General features: G+C 38.5%; 2 protein-coding genes across 2 annotated transcripts; both read right to left on the bottom strand.

Annotated features, from left to right (window-relative positions):
• Nucleotides 1–235: 235 nt before the first annotated feature.
• Nucleotides 236–3,755, bottom strand: cfap418 (cilia and flagella associated protein 418; the record flags this gene model as incomplete). The annotated part of the gene is made up of 6 exons (XM_079275629.1): nt 236–807; nt 1,400–1,495; nt 1,571–1,636; nt 2,330–2,394; nt 2,826–2,943; nt 3,601–3,755. The coding sequence occupies 6 exons, from the start codon at nt 3,753–3,755 to the stop codon at nt 648–650; spliced, it is 660 nt and encodes a 219-aa protein (XP_079131755.1). The 3' UTR covers nt 236–647.
• Nucleotides 3,756–5,733: 1,978 nt separating this feature from the next.
• cd83 (CD83 molecule) lies at nt 5,734–9,345 on the bottom strand. Its single transcript, XM_079275171.1, has 5 exons — nt 9,221–9,345; nt 8,728–8,852; nt 7,983–8,211; nt 7,528–7,634; nt 5,734–7,399 (listed from the first exon to the last, which is right to left on the bottom strand). Exons 1-5 carry the CDS (start codon nt 9,267–9,269, stop codon nt 7,238–7,240), a joined length of 672 nt encoding a protein of 223 aa, XP_079131297.1. The 5' UTR covers nt 9,270–9,345; the 3' UTR covers nt 5,734–7,237.
• Nucleotides 9,346–17,634: the final 8,289 nt, after the last annotated feature.

Below are 17,634 nucleotides of genomic sequence, written 5' to 3'. Positions count from 1 at the left end.
GTGTCAGCGGCCGCTAGTGGCCTATAATGACGTCAGAATTACGCGCAGCTCAGTGTTCATCTGTAGCCTTCCCGCGAGGTGCAGTGTGCTGTGATTGGTCAGTGGGTGAGCACGTGACTATCACGGAATTTAACAGCCAGCTGAGGCTGATGGGTACTGAATCACATGTGATTCAGGTCAGCCAATCAAAATGCATTCTGACTGAGTTGAGCTGCACCAGTACATTCAACGTTCATATTGTGAAAGTAAAATGTCACTCTCTTTGGGTCGCGGAATGACGGTGGATCCCAGAGCCAGACCAGCTGAGAACATTATATTCTCCTGAATTTAGGCTTTTGCATTCTCTAAATGCTCGAGCGTTATTCAAACGACTCGTACCGAACGGTTTAATACGAAGACGTACATAGTTACAGCCTTAAAAATGAGCTGTGGCGCCACAATGTGGCTATAAGGTGATATTTCAGCTGGAGGACAGCAGTGAAGGCCACTGAGCTTCACACGCTGCACCTCGACTCGTGAGGACGAGTCGAGGTGGTTATTTAACTGCAGGACGGTCGTGTTGTGTGTTCGATAAAGAAAGGCGTGAAAGACAGTTTCTCTGTCCGTAAACGTTCCATTTATACATCCGTACGTTCTCTTGAGCAGCATCAGTCCCGGTGGTTCCCACAGACCCATCTGAACTCCGCTCGGTCTCTGAGGTCCGTCGGCTCCGTCGTGGAGAACCAGCTGCACTGACAGGCGAACGCCCGAACACCTCTCCTCTTCTTCAGCCTGGCTCTGAGCTTCTCACGGTCTGGCATGTTGTTCCTACAAAACACACAAAAGAAACACAACGTTGGAGAGTATTTATGAGAGTAGCTTGTCTTTAATATTATAATATTGTAAAATGACCACATGACATTTTTATATCATCACAATTATTATTATTAGTTAGAATAATCAATGTAAATATTATTATTACTACTACTACTATGAAAACTGTTATTATTAGTATTAATATTATAACTGTTATAATAATAATAGTTATCATTATTATAATTGTTGTTAGACAATGATGGCCACGGCCAAAAACCAAGATGGCGGCGTCCTTCACACACATTGCAACGGTAAAACAAAATGTGACACATTTGTAATGTTTACATGTTGAGTGATCAACAGCTGGCCAATAAGAGATATATCGTAGATCGGTTTCCAAACAAGGGATCTGGGCCCCTGAAGGGGTCGCCAGATAAATTCAAAAGGGACGCGAGGTGAACAGAAGAAAGGAGACAAAACATCGTTCTTTTTCTCAGACGTTCCTCTGATCTCCTTTAGAATCCTACAAGGACAGAGAAGTGAAATGGGAAGCGTTGGAGGAACGGTGGTGCCGTGTGGACTTCATGCCTCGTTGCAGACTCACCTGAGGAACAGGTAATCACAGGACGAGTCCCACTCACAGTCGTCAAACGTCAGCACCCGGAAGTCACAGGACGTACACCTCAGCTGGTCACATGACCTGTGCATCAGTCGTCACCGTTAACAGGAGTGTATTTATTGAAGTTGTTGTGAAAACTCTGAGATGTTTTCTCACCTCTTGGACGTTGGCGTTCCGACGCCGCTTGTGACGGAGCTCCCGCCAACGAAGACAGGACAACACCTGGACGAATGATCAACAATGCACAAAGAAAAACAACATCCGACTTTAAGAGAGTCAACAGTTTCACACAAACATCAGGATATAGAAAACATAGTTTACACTTTTTATGAGAAAAACTAAACACCGTATAATAACCATCATTAATAATTATGGTAAATTGATTGAGTTAATTACACTTTAGTTAATAGTTATTTTACAGACAAACAAATAATTCATAATATTATAATTAGTAATCTGTTATTTTGACAGTTTGTAAAATGCCTATAAACATTATTTGCATGGCTATTATAAAGTTGTAACTGATGATAATAATTCTTTCTTAAATGGTTCATTAATACTCTGTAAAGCATCTATAAACATTATTTACAAAGCTCAAACTTTGACCAGATTAAAAATTGGTTTCTGGTCCATCGCTCTCTGAAATGTTTATAGATGTCTTAAAAGTTTACAAATAATATACTAATCATTAACAAATACTTCATAGTATACAGAGTCCTATACATTTCTAATACATAGTAAACATTATTAGTTATTATCTCATTGTTTATGAAACAGAGAAATAACTATAAACAAATTAACCATTTATTAATGATGGTTATTATAAAGAGTCTGTGGTTATTGTAGTCATTATCATATGAAGCAGCTGTAGTTATTACTCACAGCTGTGTGTTGTTGTTGTTGTTGTTGACTTACTTTCTCCCTCCTGACTGAGACGACAGCTTCTTCTCCACTTGTGTTCCTTTCGGGAACTGTTGCGTCTGAAGTGAAAAGTCAAATAAAGAAAACACATTGTTGTAGTGAAGAATCTGACGTCACTTCATTTGAACCTGGATGGATTTGTTTCTTTGAAGTGTATTCATTTGTAAGATGTTAAAAGAGGAGATATGATCCCCCTCACCATAAAAACACAAAGGGAACAGATCGGTTTGATTATGACGATGATTACTTACTAACACCTAAATAGTTACGTCGTTTTCACGAGTGTGTCCCATGATTTTTTAATACTTTAACTTCCCTAAAAATGTATTTCAACAAAATATGGCTTCTTTTAATTTACTATTTTCTTCCAGGACTCAAGGAAGGTGAATGTCACAGGCACACCTAGATACTCAGGTTAGAAGACACCCTGACCTTTATAAAAACATATTCCATGTGGAGAAAAGTAATAGTTGTTAACGTGGTTGTTCACCTTTCGTTGAGAGGAATCGCTGGAGTCTTCCTCCAGTAATTCTTCCTCCAGTAATTCTTCCAGAAGAGCGTCGATATCGTTGGCGACGCTGCTCACCGGCTGGTCAGGTGCTGTGGCTCTAAAATCAGAGGAAACAAAGTATCGAGCTTCAGTAAAGATGACACAATGTTTAAGATTCATCGATTTAAACGTCATCTCTTAGGCTGATGCCAGTGTTTTTAGACACAATGTTTGCTTCTTAAGGAGTCAGCATTTCTGCAGTATTTTAGACATGCTAGTTTGGAGAAGGCCACATTTAGATAGGGAATTAAACATGAAAAATCCAGATACCAATATTTATTGACTTTTGTTTTGGTGTTGACTTCTCATGTCTTCTTAAGTATTTCTAAACCTGGCTACAGGAAATTAAATGAACAATATGGAGCTTTCTCTGTTATGCATATATATTTATTTTATTTAAATATTTGTACATACATTAAATTTCTATGTGTGTGTGTGGGGGGGGGGGGGGCGGAGATTACCTACTAAAGCTGCTTTCAAAAAATATTTTCAATTATTTCCTGATTTTTAATTTCCTTTGAACTTTGATAGGTGTCTGTTCTAGTTATTATTATTATTATTATAAATGATAGGTGTCTGTTTTAGTAGTTATTATGAACACAAGCTAACTTTACTGCACCTTTACTTAACACAATGGTACATCCCACTGTTAGCTAGCATTAGCTAGCATTACCTAGGTTAGCTAGCATTGGCTAGCAACATTAGCATTGTTTACCTGTTGTGTTTTCTTTGTCCTTCGCTGTCTTTCCCGCATTTTCCCACCTCGCTCGGGTCCACGCGGGCGGAACACGTGACAGAAACGTTGCGACAAAACCTTTTTTCTACTTCATCCAGCAGTTTGTCCAGGTCTTCTTCTTCATCGTCGGCCATGTTTTTGCACACAAGCTAGCACGCGCAGAGCGTTCGTCGTTGCTAAGTAACAGGAGAACAGAGCGGAAACGGAACGACAACCTCCTTCAAAATAAGTGTCGCAAAATTAATAAAATAAGATTCTAATAAAAGAGTCCCCGCAGCGGGGACATTTATAGGATTACAGCAGTATACAGGATAATGCAAACAAGAGACAGAGTACAAACAAAATCAAAAGAAGTAATAAAACAGTAAAGAATATTAAATAACTTAGAAAAGTAAAACATTCACAATAACTAAAACATTATATATAGAGACAGAATAATTGTAGTATTGCACAGTGTATTTACGTTGCACACATAATGTGATGTTAGCTCGGACCAGAGACGAATTGTTTTGTTCATTTTAACTTCAAAGATAAGGCTTTTATAATTCCTGGGGTGTAAGGTTACATTCAGATGTTAAAGAGGCACAATGCTAAGACGTAGGACAACATAAATAACAGATTTATAGATGTAATAAATACTAAGAAAATAAAATAACCAACAACAATAAATGTATACCTCAAATATCACAATGGTCGAAAAGGTTTAGCATATACTAGTGGTCATACCCCCTTTTATGAACTTAATATTTACATAAATTATAATGTTAATGTTTATCATACTTACCCTAGTTAGTCAAATATAACTTTAAGGAACGCCGATGCGTTAGAACAAGGTTTTTTCTAGCCTAAATGTTATATAATAATACTAACACCAACGTACAATCTAGAAAAACTGAAATGATTTATTAGAGGAAAAAAGTACCACGTTGTCGGCAGGATTCGAACCTGCGCGGGGAGACCCCAATGGATTTCTAGTCCATCGCCTTAACCACTCGGCCACGACAACCAGATGGCGCTATGTGTTTGACTTCTCTTTATACAAGCAACTTTCTTTTTCACAAAATAACCACAAAGAGACACAAAACAACTACAAAGAGACACAACACAACCACAAAGAGACACAAAACAACTACAAAGATGTATTAGATCGGCTAATGTTACCAACAATATAGCAATACTATGATGTAGCTACACAGGTCCCTAAACCAAAAGGTCATGTAAAACCAAATGTATCACATAATTCAAAGAAACGATATATAAAGATATTGTAATATAAACTTCTCTGCTTTACGAGAAGTGTTATTTTGAAAAGGTCTCTTCTGCGTTTTAAAGTGAAGTGTGAACGTTGTGGGTGGAAGCTGAACTATATTTACACCTGAGGAAAGGAAACAGATGAAGGTTTTGCTTCCTGTTAAGATGTTAACTTACTCAATGAAAGACACACAACTAAAACTGTACTAACTAATGATGATGGTGGGTTCCCAACAGACGTGTTGTTCACCGTGAACCTCTCAAATGAAGCTCTCGTTGCTAATAAAGTTCAACAGCACAGGTGTCTCTGAGGAAGAGAAAAGTGATGAAAATATATTTCATACATACGTATCTTGTTAAAAAACTGCCATAAAAACAAAGTAAAAAGGTAGAAAACAACACAAAATATTGGCTGATAAAGTATTTCAGGTTATTAGTCGTGTGATCTTTAAGCACAATAACTAGTTCTATTTCGTTAACCACCAACGTTAGCTTGTGAAACAGTTGTCAGGTTGCATTATGTAGTATCCAGTGTTTACAGAGTAAAAGTGAGGATACCTCGGTCTCTTCAGCTTCAATTTTGCCCACTTAAATTTTAAAAACTAAGTTTTCTTCAGAGTAAACATGAAATGGATAAAATCACAAACGTGTCATTACAGTCACTGAGTGCTACTTATTTCATATAAAATAAATCAGAGATTATTTTCACAACCACAAACCTAAAACACACAGATTCAAATAATGTTTTTGTTTCAAATGTATCATAAATTTAATCACATTCAGAGGTGAGTCACATAAATGCTCAAAAAGGTTCTTTAACATGTTTATTAAAGGTAAACGAGCGTTGTAATGAGGCTAGAGGGCTGCCATGCAGCATGTCTGCAGAATAAAGATATTATTCTATCTTAACGTCTGTGAGCGTTAGCAAACTGAACAGGAACAAAAAGATTAGTGTATAACAGACAAATGTCCTTTTACCCGTCAACAAACAGCAATGTTTTACACATATAAACAGAACTTAAGAGTAAAAACAAAGTGAAACCAGAGACAAATTCAATATCAGTGTCTTTAATTCCACTTGCTCTTCTAGATTCAACTCTAATCTCACAACAAACTCTTTCATTGGCTGTGAACTAAAAGCTCAAAACAAGCCGCCATGACGTCTCAACAAGCTGAGAACACGAGATCTCACTTAAACATTTCTTTACAAACCCCTCAGTCCTTGCATCTATTTATAAGATATTTTATCACAGTTCTCCATTAGTGAACAGAAGCAGACAGAAGCAGACTGTGACGACGTTGCTGAGGGCTTTCCCCCGATGAGTCCAAATAGATATCATAAAGCTGACACATGTCATCTGTTTTCAGTTCTTCTTCTTTTAAAGGTCACCACGACGCGCTTCCTAGTCTGCTGCTTCAAGGGTCACACGGTGGAGTTTCCCACCGACACGTAATGAAAAAGATATGGAGAGTAAACCGGCTTCGTCTGGTGTCTGGAGACAAAGTATTTATAACACAAGTAGATAAATGAACATGTTATAAATAGAGTGCAGGTGTATTTTTTTAAATGCTTTTTCTGACGTAAGCGTTCGTAACACATGACGTTTTCAAGGACAGTCGGAAAGATGAAAATACCGATTGTTTCAAAGAAAACATGCTTTTAAATCCCACCAGCGGGTTGAGGGGTTCAGAGAGAAGTCAGCAGTCATGACGTGAAGAGAAACAGGGAATAAAGCAGTTTTTAAAAAAGTCAAATGAATCACCGCAACCACTAGAGGCCTTTGAGCGTGAAGCCATGAATGAGCATAAAAAATATTAGACAAGTGGTAAATTTACAGAGAACTGTTTCACATTTCACAGGTTTGGGAATGAAGGAGGACGTAGATCCTCTAGCACCTATTCACACACATTAATAAAGCATCCATCCTTCCATCCATCTATCCTGACCATCGGTGGAGCAACTTCGGGTTCAGCCTCTTGCCCAACGCACACTTCCACAGGTGGACAGAAGGAGCCCGATGGATGGGAATCGAACAGCGGCCCCCCACCGGGGGCCAACGGCAGCTTCTGTCCGGTGCCGGGACATCCCGCTCCGTGTCCACATTTTGTTTTAGCTTCTGAAGAGTTTTCTACGCGTTGGTCCTTGAGAGGTTTTTAATATTAGGGGGGTTCATCGTTTAATAGAAGTCTGTGATCGTCCAATTAAAGGTTTCTGTTGCTCATTGGAGGGATTATTAGTGTCAAAACTGGACTTTTTCTTAAATCACAAGTGAAGTTGGAGATGTGGTAGAAATAAGGACACGCTGAGAAGCAGTTTAGTGGCGTCGTCACGGGTCGTCTGGTCGTCTTCTTTCTGCAACATTCTTTAAACATAGACGTGCTTCATCGTGGCTGTTTTGGACACTTTAGGACCCAACGTATAAACCGACTGTAAGTCCTTTTTGTCGAGCGGTTTGAGCGGTGCGTCCAGTAACGTTTCTTTTTTCGGTGTCCTGTTTTTGTCTCTGATGATATTCTTTAAATTGCCCTGTGGTGGCGAGAAGAAAAAAAACATACCTTTAAATAAGGAATGAAAAAGGACAAAGCAGTAAACTGGGTTGTTTGTGTCGCTGTGAAACCACGTGAATGATTTGTTTTCTCCAGGGTCAGACTCACGTAGCTGATGAGGAAAATCACGAGGGCAAGCATCAGCACGATTGTGGCGAAAACAACCAAGTAAGTGTCCGTCAGACGGTTTTCTGTGGGACCGTCGGCGGGACAATCTGAAAGTGAAAACAGAAAGTCAAGTTACTCGAGTTCAAAACCTGCATCAATGACCTGCTAACGAGATAAGATGAGCAAAGGAATAAAGTAATAACTGCACCCATAATGATGTAAGATAATTGATGTTTTAAAAAGCAGGTGTGCATGACAGGTTCTTCACCCAATCAGAGCCCTGGAGCCAAAGATCCTTGTTTTTCTAGAGCAGATGCAAATGTGATGTTTGTCATCTGGAAGTTCCCCGATTCAGATTTGAATGGACGCCTCAGGGGGCCAGATGTTTTTGCCATCAGAGAACGGGGAAAGTTTTGGGTAAATATGCGAGTGAGAAACCCAGCGGAGCCTCTTACCGCTCAGCCTGAGGAGCACCTGGCCCTCCCGGTTCTGCTCGCCCACGGGTGCCGCCAGGTGACACGTGTACGAGCCGATGTCGCCACAGGTGACGTTGGGCAGGATGATGTCGCGAGACTCGCCCAGCAGCTCCACCGCTCGCTCCAGGCCGAGGTACCGCCGCGTCGTGCCGTTGGGGAGGTCTTTGGTCAGGAGGCCGTGGAGACGGGACGACGGCGGCTCTCCTTCCTGCGACATCAGAAAAAAAATGTGTAAATGTAAAGAGGAATGAATAAAATAACAAATGAGTAAATAAAAGACAAAAATATAAGGATGAATACAAGGAAGTCTCTTACTTTTCTGTGTATGTTTTATGGTCGTAACATTTTGCTGTTTTGTTTTTAAATCAGATGATTTTGTGCTCTTAATGCGACGATTGTGGAAAAGAGTAATGTTCTCTTTCAGTAACTACTACTACTACGTTTTACCTCTGTAACTACTTCCTTTTACTTGAACAATACTACAAAGAGTGAATTATTGCATACATATATTTATCTTACAGTCTATTTCATGTGACGCACTTTTGGAGGGAACAGCAAACAGAAAGTGAAAGCTGCATCAATTTAAATTGAATCCAGCCAATGAGAGTGTTTCCTGACGCCAACCGCGGTAAAACCAGAAGAACACGTCAGCTTCGTGTACGTGTACTTTATAAAACGATGTGCATGTGAAGTATTTGTTCCATGAAATAAAGCGCAGTTTTACCTTGTACCACCTCACTGCTCTGTACTCGACACCTGGCTCATAAGCAGCGGTGCATTCGAGAGTACAGTCCTCCCCGACGGCGGCTCGAACCTCCAGCGGAGCCTCGGCGGAAGCCACGGCCACGTCTGAGGAGAGCGCACAAGAATACGTTCCATGTTAGTTTATTATAGAGCCCGTAATACGTTTATTATAGAGCCTGTAATACGTTTATTATAGAGCCTGTAATAAACGTAGAAACAGCTGAGGACGCACATATTTTAGATCGCTTTGTCCATTTCGACTGATTTGCACGTCAACACTAAAGTGAAACTTTCTTGTATGTGAAATATAAAACACACTTGGTATTAAATCACATTGGACTTCGTGCAGTCACCTTATTTCAAATAATGATGCGATGCAATAGATTAAGAATGCAATATTTTCCTTTTGTTTCAGAGAAGAGCATTATGGCATCGTGAAGTTCAATGCAAATGTTGTCAATGAGGATACTTACAGTGACACAGCGACAGCAGCAGAGCCAGCTTCTTGATATTTGGAGACATGTTGGTGGTGATGATGCTGGTGACGTGCAGACGAGTGTTTAAGGGACGCTTGCTCCTTATATATTGAGTCAACGAGTCAACGCTGTTTCACGGAAATGAAACCGAGTTACTCGGAAGGCAGGGACACTCCCCAAGCGCGACCGAGAACACGTGCGCGCGAACGAGATCAATCTATAGTTCCTCACACTGCTTGACAGCATGGCTCTGTTCCCGTACCTCGTGGTTTTAGGTGAGTGTAAACTATCAGTCAGTGATTCTTTATCATTTAAAGCCTTATTATTGTGTTGTGTTTTACGGTGAAAGTCGGCTGGTAGAACTCTATTAGCCATGCTGTGATGGATAGAGACCGTTAACTGCGGAACGGAAACTTAAAACGGAAATAATACGCACCTCCCAATTCCATACACGTGCGTCAGAGAGCAAACATATATGCGGTGTATTAAACATCGACGGTGGCCGATTAAATCAGAATGAAAGCACTGAACACGACTCGAATGTCAGCCTTTAAAAGCAACTAATGACCCCCCCCCCCCTCTTGTACTGACACCAATCTGAAAAATAAACCGCAAGATCATTTTAATATGAGCCGAATTGAAGGCCGCATCATGTTGAATCAGGAGACATGTTAATGTTGTGCTTGCGCACGTTTACAACATGAGCTGCAACACATAAACATTAAATTGACTTGTTTTTAAGGGAAGTCTCGCGTTACTATGTGCGCGAGAGAGAGATGACGTCTTTATCGCGTGAAATATAGAATAAGTGGGAGACTGCCGGTGTAGAAAGATTATTTATGTTTAGTTTGCTATTAAGTTGTGATTTTTTATATGTATGACCATTGTGAACGTTTCGTTTAGCTCCTGTTAGAATCCGAATGTTTCATCAGCGCCCCGCAGCTGCGGACGCTGCACCGGCGCGTGACTACTTTTTAATATTTTACCGCTACAGTAACATTTATCTATTTCTATTTGTTCGCCTCAAGCTTGGGCCAACCCTTTAACTATGCATGTTTATGTTATTGGGGCGACATAATGTTGAGTTTACATCAGTATTAACCGACCGAAAGTAAAAGAAAGCCGCGGGATTCCCCGGGCTTTCCTTGCAACGAGAGGTAGTTTCCAGATCCAGGTTCATCATATCCGAGTTGGAAATTCCCACTATGAGGGAAGTAATTGATATGTTTAAGTACTTAATTCGTTTGCTATGAATGAACATATGTCATCTAATAATTGAGATTATTGAGATTAAACAATAACATGTTTATATTAATGTTTAGTTCTTGTTCACGTGAAAGTAGAGTTTGGTCCAGAGGTATTTTAATATTTTGAGAGAAATAAAAAAGAAGCGAGGTGGAAAATGACCAGTTGTTTAAAGTTGTTTCTTTGTAGTGACAGCAGCGTCTGTGAGGGCCGACTCAGTGATGGAGAGCAGCTCCAATTATTCCTGCTGTGACAACCCGACAGTTGAGTTCGACCAGAACTGTACGGCCACGTTCAGCATCAACACGACGGTAAACATCTCCCTGCATGCATGATGACAATGCAGCAAGTATATATATGTATATATATATATATATCTATATTCATTCATTCATTAAAAATGCCCCATATCAATGACTCTAAATCTGTACACTGCAGGCAAAACATCATTTTTCATGTACTTTCAATGAAGAGATTTTAGTTCATTTTTCTTCTACAACTCGTCTTCTTTCAGACGAGAGGAAAGAAAACATTTATTTGACTACTTTGTCTGTTTACGTCTGTAGATTTCTCCTAAAATCACCAAAAGTTACCTTTACATAACGCCTCATTTGCATATTTAAACATAACACCTCAAAAAACTTGTAATACAATAAATACTGCTCTTAATGTGAGTGATGAAGTGGTGAATATTCACCTGTAGAGTCTCTGAATGTGAGTGATGAAGTGGTGAATATTCACCTGTAGAGTCTCTTAATGTGAGTGATGAAGTGGTGAATATTCACCTGTAGAGTCTTCTTAATGTGAGTGATGAAGTGGTGAATATTCATCTGTAGAGTCTCTTAATGTGAGTGATGAAGTGGTGAATATTCATCTGTAGAGTCTTAATGTGAGTGATGAAGTGGTGAATATTCACCTGTAGAGTCTCTTAATGTGAGTGATGAAGTGGTGAATATTCACCTGTAGAGTCTCTGAATGTGAGTGATGAAGTGGTGAATATTCACCTGTAGAGTCTCTGAATGTGAGTGATGAAGTGGTGAATATTCACCTGTAGAGTCTTCTTAATGTGAGTGATGAAGTGGTGAATATTCACCTGTAGAGTCTCTTAATGTGAGTGATGAAGTGGTGAATATTCATCTGTAGAGTCTTAATGTGAGTGATGAAGTGGTGAATATTCACCTGTAGAGTCTCTTAATGTGAGTGATGAAGTGGTGAATATTCACCTGTAGAGTCTCTGAATGTGAGTGATGAAGTGGTGAATATTCACCTGTAGAGTCTCTGAATGTGAGTGATGAAGTGGTGAATATTCACCTGTAGAGTCTCTTAATGTGAGTGATGAAGTGGTGAATATTCACCTGTAGAGTCTCTGAATGTGAGTGATGAAGTGGTGAATATTCACCTGTAGAGTCTCTTAATGTGAGTGATGAAGTGGTGAATATTCACCTGTAGAGTCTCTTAATGTGAGTGATGAAGTGGTGAATATTCACCTGTAGAGTCTCTGAATGTGAGTGATGAAGTGGTGAATATTCACCTGTAGAGTCTTAATGTGAGTGATGAAGTGGTGAATATTCACCTGTAGAGTCTCTTAATGTGAGTGATGAAGTGGTGCATATTCACCTGTAGAGTCTCTTAATGTGAGTGATGAAGTGGTGAATATTCACCTGTAGAGTCTCTTAATGTGAGTGATGAAGTGGTGAATATTCACCTGTAGAGTCTCTTAATGTGAGTGATGAAGTGGTGAATATTCACCTGTAGAGTCTCTAAATGTCTGTAATGGAACTAAACGTCTCTTTAAGACGTTTCCTCTCAATGAGTTTGTTCTCAGACTCTGATGATACATCTCCACTTCAGCAGCTCTTACGTTCACCAAACTTCACTCGTTCATTCCTCTCTGTGTGCTGAAGGTTCACACATCACTCACACACTCATTCATACATTTATTAATATAAACATGGAGGAATGGATTTGTTCACCTGTCGTGTCTGCTCTGAAATAGAAACTGAATCATTCGCTGTTTGTGATTTTATATTCGAGGTGTTTTCTTCTTGCAGCTTATCGCCGACTCAAGCAGCAAAGACTGCGTCACTCCGTGCAAGAAGCTGGAAGCTGGACGGATGACGCTGGATCGGTGTGTTGATGTGAAGGTGATCCTGGTGTACATAGAGGTGCGTCACACTCTGATATTTAGATTACATTTTGTTTTATTTCTAGCGGTATATTATCAGTGTTTCAAAACGACTCAGTGACTGTAAAATAAAAACAGTTTGCTGTTTTAGGTTCAATAGTATGGAGTCACAGGAGTGCCATAAAATACAGAACACAGCTGCAAAACAATAAGCAAATAAATGAAGAAATGTGAAGTGAAATTAATAAGTTGACGCATAACAAAATATAAGAAAGTAAGTATAAGTACTTTCATTTGTTTTCACATTTGTTTGCTCTTTTATGTTTTTATAAAATTCATATAATTTTCTTTTTTACCTTTTTATTTTGATGTAATGTCATTTCTTTATTTATTTCCCTTCATTTATTTCTGCTTTTTCTTATATTTATTATTTTTACTTGTTAACTAATTGCTACGCGTGTTAATCTTCCACTCACACTCCACACATGTGTGTGTGTAAATATATATATATATATATATATATATATATATATATATATAAATAATAAACGCAATGGCCGAAATGAGCCAGAAGCTGTAAAAACAGTCCGATTTTCAACTTTCCGACACTCCTTGAACACATCATGTGTGACACAAGCTTCAGTCAGAAAAAGAAGCTCAATCAAAGCTTTAAATTGTAAACATTTCATCAAAATAATTTTATTCTCAGAATCAGCTTTGTTGTTTATTCTTCAAAACGTCTTGTTTAAAATTTCTCCCCAAATAAACCGTTTCATAAATAATATTGTTTCTTTTACTAATTTACTCAAACAGGGAAATGTGGTTGATGTAATATATAAGTACATGTGATATATGAATATAAACTTTACTTCCGTATTGTCAGGGGTTGATGGTGACTGAGGAGAAGAGGATCGACCTCCACGGCCAACCGTGCTCTGGTTCTCACAGCGTGGCAGCTGGAAACCAGGGTGAGTCTGGTTTCACACCAACAGGCTGATTATGATGGTTTTTAATGAACCCCTTCATTAAACTCAGTTTCAGTGGCTCAAACTCATCCATTCATGAGATGAACTGTCTGAAGTGTGAAAGCATAAACAAGGGATGTGGGAGGGACGTTTCATCAGGGCACCTTCTGTCGTAACAACATCTGAACTACAGACGACGTGAATGATGAGCTTCTGTTCAGACTGAGCTTCTGTACGACGACTATTTTAGAGAAACGCGCCGGCACTGAAGCAACGCAAAGTACCGGATGTATTTTAGACAACTGAAGGAATCCATATCAGCTATATTTGGAACATTTCACCTCTTTACTTTGCTGTCAGACAGACCTTTATAACGGGGAACTGCAGCTGTTATCGATGCTCTCGACAAAGACACCAGACTTTAGCTCTTAGAATGAAGGAGCTGCTGCTACTGCTGCCTCCACCAGTTCGTTTGTGTGTGTGACTTCAACACTGATAATTCCGTCAGAATAACAGTGATGCTCTCTTCGAATAACGATGGAATATTTCCCAGTGATTAACAGTTTGAACATTATTGGTGCTTTATGGGAACCGTGTGATTCTGACCACTTTTCTTTAATTATTTGTATTTTGGCTGCAGGGTCGGTCGGTTTGTTGCTGCTGGTTTTGGGGATCGCTGGATGTTTGTGATCTGCTGAGTCATCAAAGTTGGTACGATCAAACTCGGAGAGCGAGAGAGAGAGAGAGAGAGAGAGAGAGTCTTCGGGGGAACGCTGCTAATTCATGGGTTTCAGGGATTCTTCCGTTCGATGTATTTCTGTGCTTCTGCCTTCCGTCCTCTGCACTTTATTAGTAGTAGTAATGTTTTAGTGGTAGTGACGATATATCATATTAAAAAAGTTAGGTATTTTATGAAGCGTTAAACTGCCTCGCCATGCAGAGCCGTGCAGACAGTGTTATGAATGTGTTTTTTAAATATATTTTTAGTACAAAGTTTTTATATTTATCTCCTGTTTTCTACTGCGAAAGCTTAAATAATGCACATTAGTTTTTGTATCTGATTGTTAACTCTGCATACAGTGTTTACTGAAAGGCTTCATGTATGTGTTTAGGGAAACATTTCATGAATATAATTTTACGGGTGCTTCTCTCAGGGCTGCATTTACTAAGAAACTCACAAAGAGAAGTATTTATAAGTTCAGCAACATATTTATGAGCACTTCTTCTGCAAATGAAGAAAATATAAATTTGATAAAAGTCAGTTATTACACACTAAAGTATTATGCCATGTCGGTGGCATGCACTCACGACCAAAGCACTTCGTAAACGCAGCCTCTGATACCTCATTCAAACTGACCAAAGCTTTATTAGTTGATTAACATTTTAACGGGTTAGTGGAGTCACTATTCCCATTGTTAGATTGATTTTAATAGTTCTAATAGGCAGCACTACGACGGCATATTAGAGTAAAATGTATTCATTTTTACAAAATGACTGACACGGGTTAAAATTCCCGAGATCAAAGCCGTACATTTACGAGAATTCTTTTTAAATTTATTCTCTGAGATTAAAATATCATACATTTGTGTGAAAAAAATCTGAAATTCTCTAAAATTAAAGTAATACATTGTTATTTTCTAGATATATATATATGGCCCTAATACGCTGTCGTACAGTACTCATTTTTAAATATAATTTCTGTTGTTAAACCATACGGTACAAACTATTTAGGTTAGGTCACTCAAGGACAGAAGGTAGAAATCAGAAAAAGGATATTTAATCGGATCGTGAGTGTTTACATTTAGCTCATAGAGACTTAACAACGTAACGTTAGCGATGTTAGATATCCAGGTGTTATGATGAGCTGCTAACCAACGTGATCACACGGGAGGGCGTATAAATAACACGTCACGCCTTTTAAGCTTTTCAAGTGTCGTTTCATTCGCGACTCGTCACATTACGGTCGCGGTTTTAAACACGTGGTTAACGTTGTGAACTCAAATTAAACTACGTGGTTATGTTTTCAAAAAAGATCATAGTTTGCGTTCAAATAAGTACGTTTGTTTCAAGTCAACGGGTGATTTTTTGTTTCACACGGGACACGGACGGCGGTCTCCTGGGTGAAAGTCGTGTGTTTGTTTTCCATCCAGCTCTTGCGTGAAATGACACGTGAAAAGCAAAAACAATAAGTGTCGTGATTTGAACTCGCAAGATGACGGCAGCGTTATTTATACGTCATTTCCTGACGCCAAAATCAATAAGGTGGATTTATTGATGCCAGTCAGTGAAAGCTACAGAATTTCCGCACACATTCCGGTTTACAGAATCTCTCTGTATTTCGTTGTGAAGAAATAAATGAAGGCAGTCAAATAGGAAGCACTGACAACTTGAAACACTGTGAAAAGTTGCGCTCTCTACATGTCATGGTCACGGTTCTTTAAAAATAATGCTGATTTATGATTTATCGGTCGAGCTGTAGCCTGAATGTACTTGAAGGAAAGTCAAAGCAGGGAAAAGCGTCTGATTGGGAGCTGAGGTTTTGTTCCCGACTGTACAAACACAAATGAAAGCAGCTTTAAGGCCAGTAAAGCACAATATGACGAGGGAAATAGTAGCTTCAGTTATCGAACTGCTGTAGTGTTCTGCCTTTGATTTAAAGCTACAGAGCCGACATCGTACACACGATTATTTATGACTTTTTATCGTGTTATTCTATGCATATTAAATGTGTGTGTCCGCTCCATTATTAAGCTGTTTTATTCTTTAAACTAAACCATGCATTAAGCTAAAACTGGACTTGGACTTTCACAACACTATCTTAAACACTTAAAGAGAGTTCGGAATGTCAAATTATTTGAGATCGTTTTGTATCTATTGTAAAATCTCGAATGCAATATCTGACAGTGACTTTCTGAGTTCTCTTATTTTTCTTTACACTTATAATTGAAACCCTTCGTATGCAGCTGCACAACATGCAGAATGTATTAAATAACCAACATCATGACACTCTGACATAAATGTACTAAAATCACACCATTTAAAGGTATAAAAACTGCTGAGTCACCTTTTATTGAGCAAATTAATAAATAAAAAAACAGAACATGTCAGAAGTGAGATTTTTTTTTTATTATTACGTTAATATTTTAAAATATTGTATGTCCTTTTAAAGTCATATCAAAGATTGTGGCTTTAATTTAAGAATTGAATCTGTTGTGTTGTTGAGGCGTTACACAGTATTGATCATTATCACAGGTGCTCCAATAAAAACAGCATTTAAAGACTTACTGACAAAATCAATAAAGGGACATTTTTCTTAAAAAGAGTCGAGTAAGAACACAGATTTGAAGTGTTACTGTGCAACTTCTGGAAAATCACTGAAATTAGTTGTTTGTTTGTTTGTTTGTTTTAAGAGTTCTTAAAGTTCAAACTCTGCTGCTGGTTGAATGTTTGTTGATGTTATTTATTTGAGTAATTCTGTATCAATGTGGCTCGTGATGAATGATGAATGTGAAGCCAGAACTGAACGTTATCTCTGTACTGTAAATTCCTCACACGTTATCATGCATAGAATAATAACTGTTTTCATCTTTACGCCCTACAAACCAAATCAACTGACAAAGATGAATGTGTACTGTTGGCATCATACTAGTTGTGATCAGTAAATACTGTGATGTGTCATTTCATTCAGTGGGGGACTTAAACTTTTGTGCAATTCTTCCTGATTTCTTGCTTCTCTTCTGTCTTTTGTGAACAAAATGCAATAAAGTCTTTTCTTGAAAACGTTCTTTGCAATCTGTCCCATAATTCATTAAAATAACGAGATTCTGATTTATAGTTTTGTGTATTTTAGTTTGAATTCGACAGTAAAAAGTTTGTATCTTTAGTGAAAACACAGCTTGTGATCTGAAAACTCATAAAGTAGTTTTACTGAGAAATATAGAAATGTTTGTTGTTTGTGTCTCTTGAGGGCATGTAAATGACATGTAGCAGAGATATCTAACTGTAAAACTATTTAACTTTACAATTCAATGAAAATGTTTCGCACAATTTATTGTGAGGAAAAAAATCTAAATTAA

This window comes from Melanostigma gelatinosum, assembly GCF_949748355.1.
Source record: "Melanostigma gelatinosum genome assembly, chromosome: 9".
Lineage (NCBI taxonomy): Eukaryota > Metazoa > Chordata > Actinopteri > Perciformes > Zoarcidae > Melanostigma > Melanostigma gelatinosum.
Note: the sequence above shows the minus strand (reverse complement) of the source record. Positions and strands in the feature narration are given on the sequence as shown.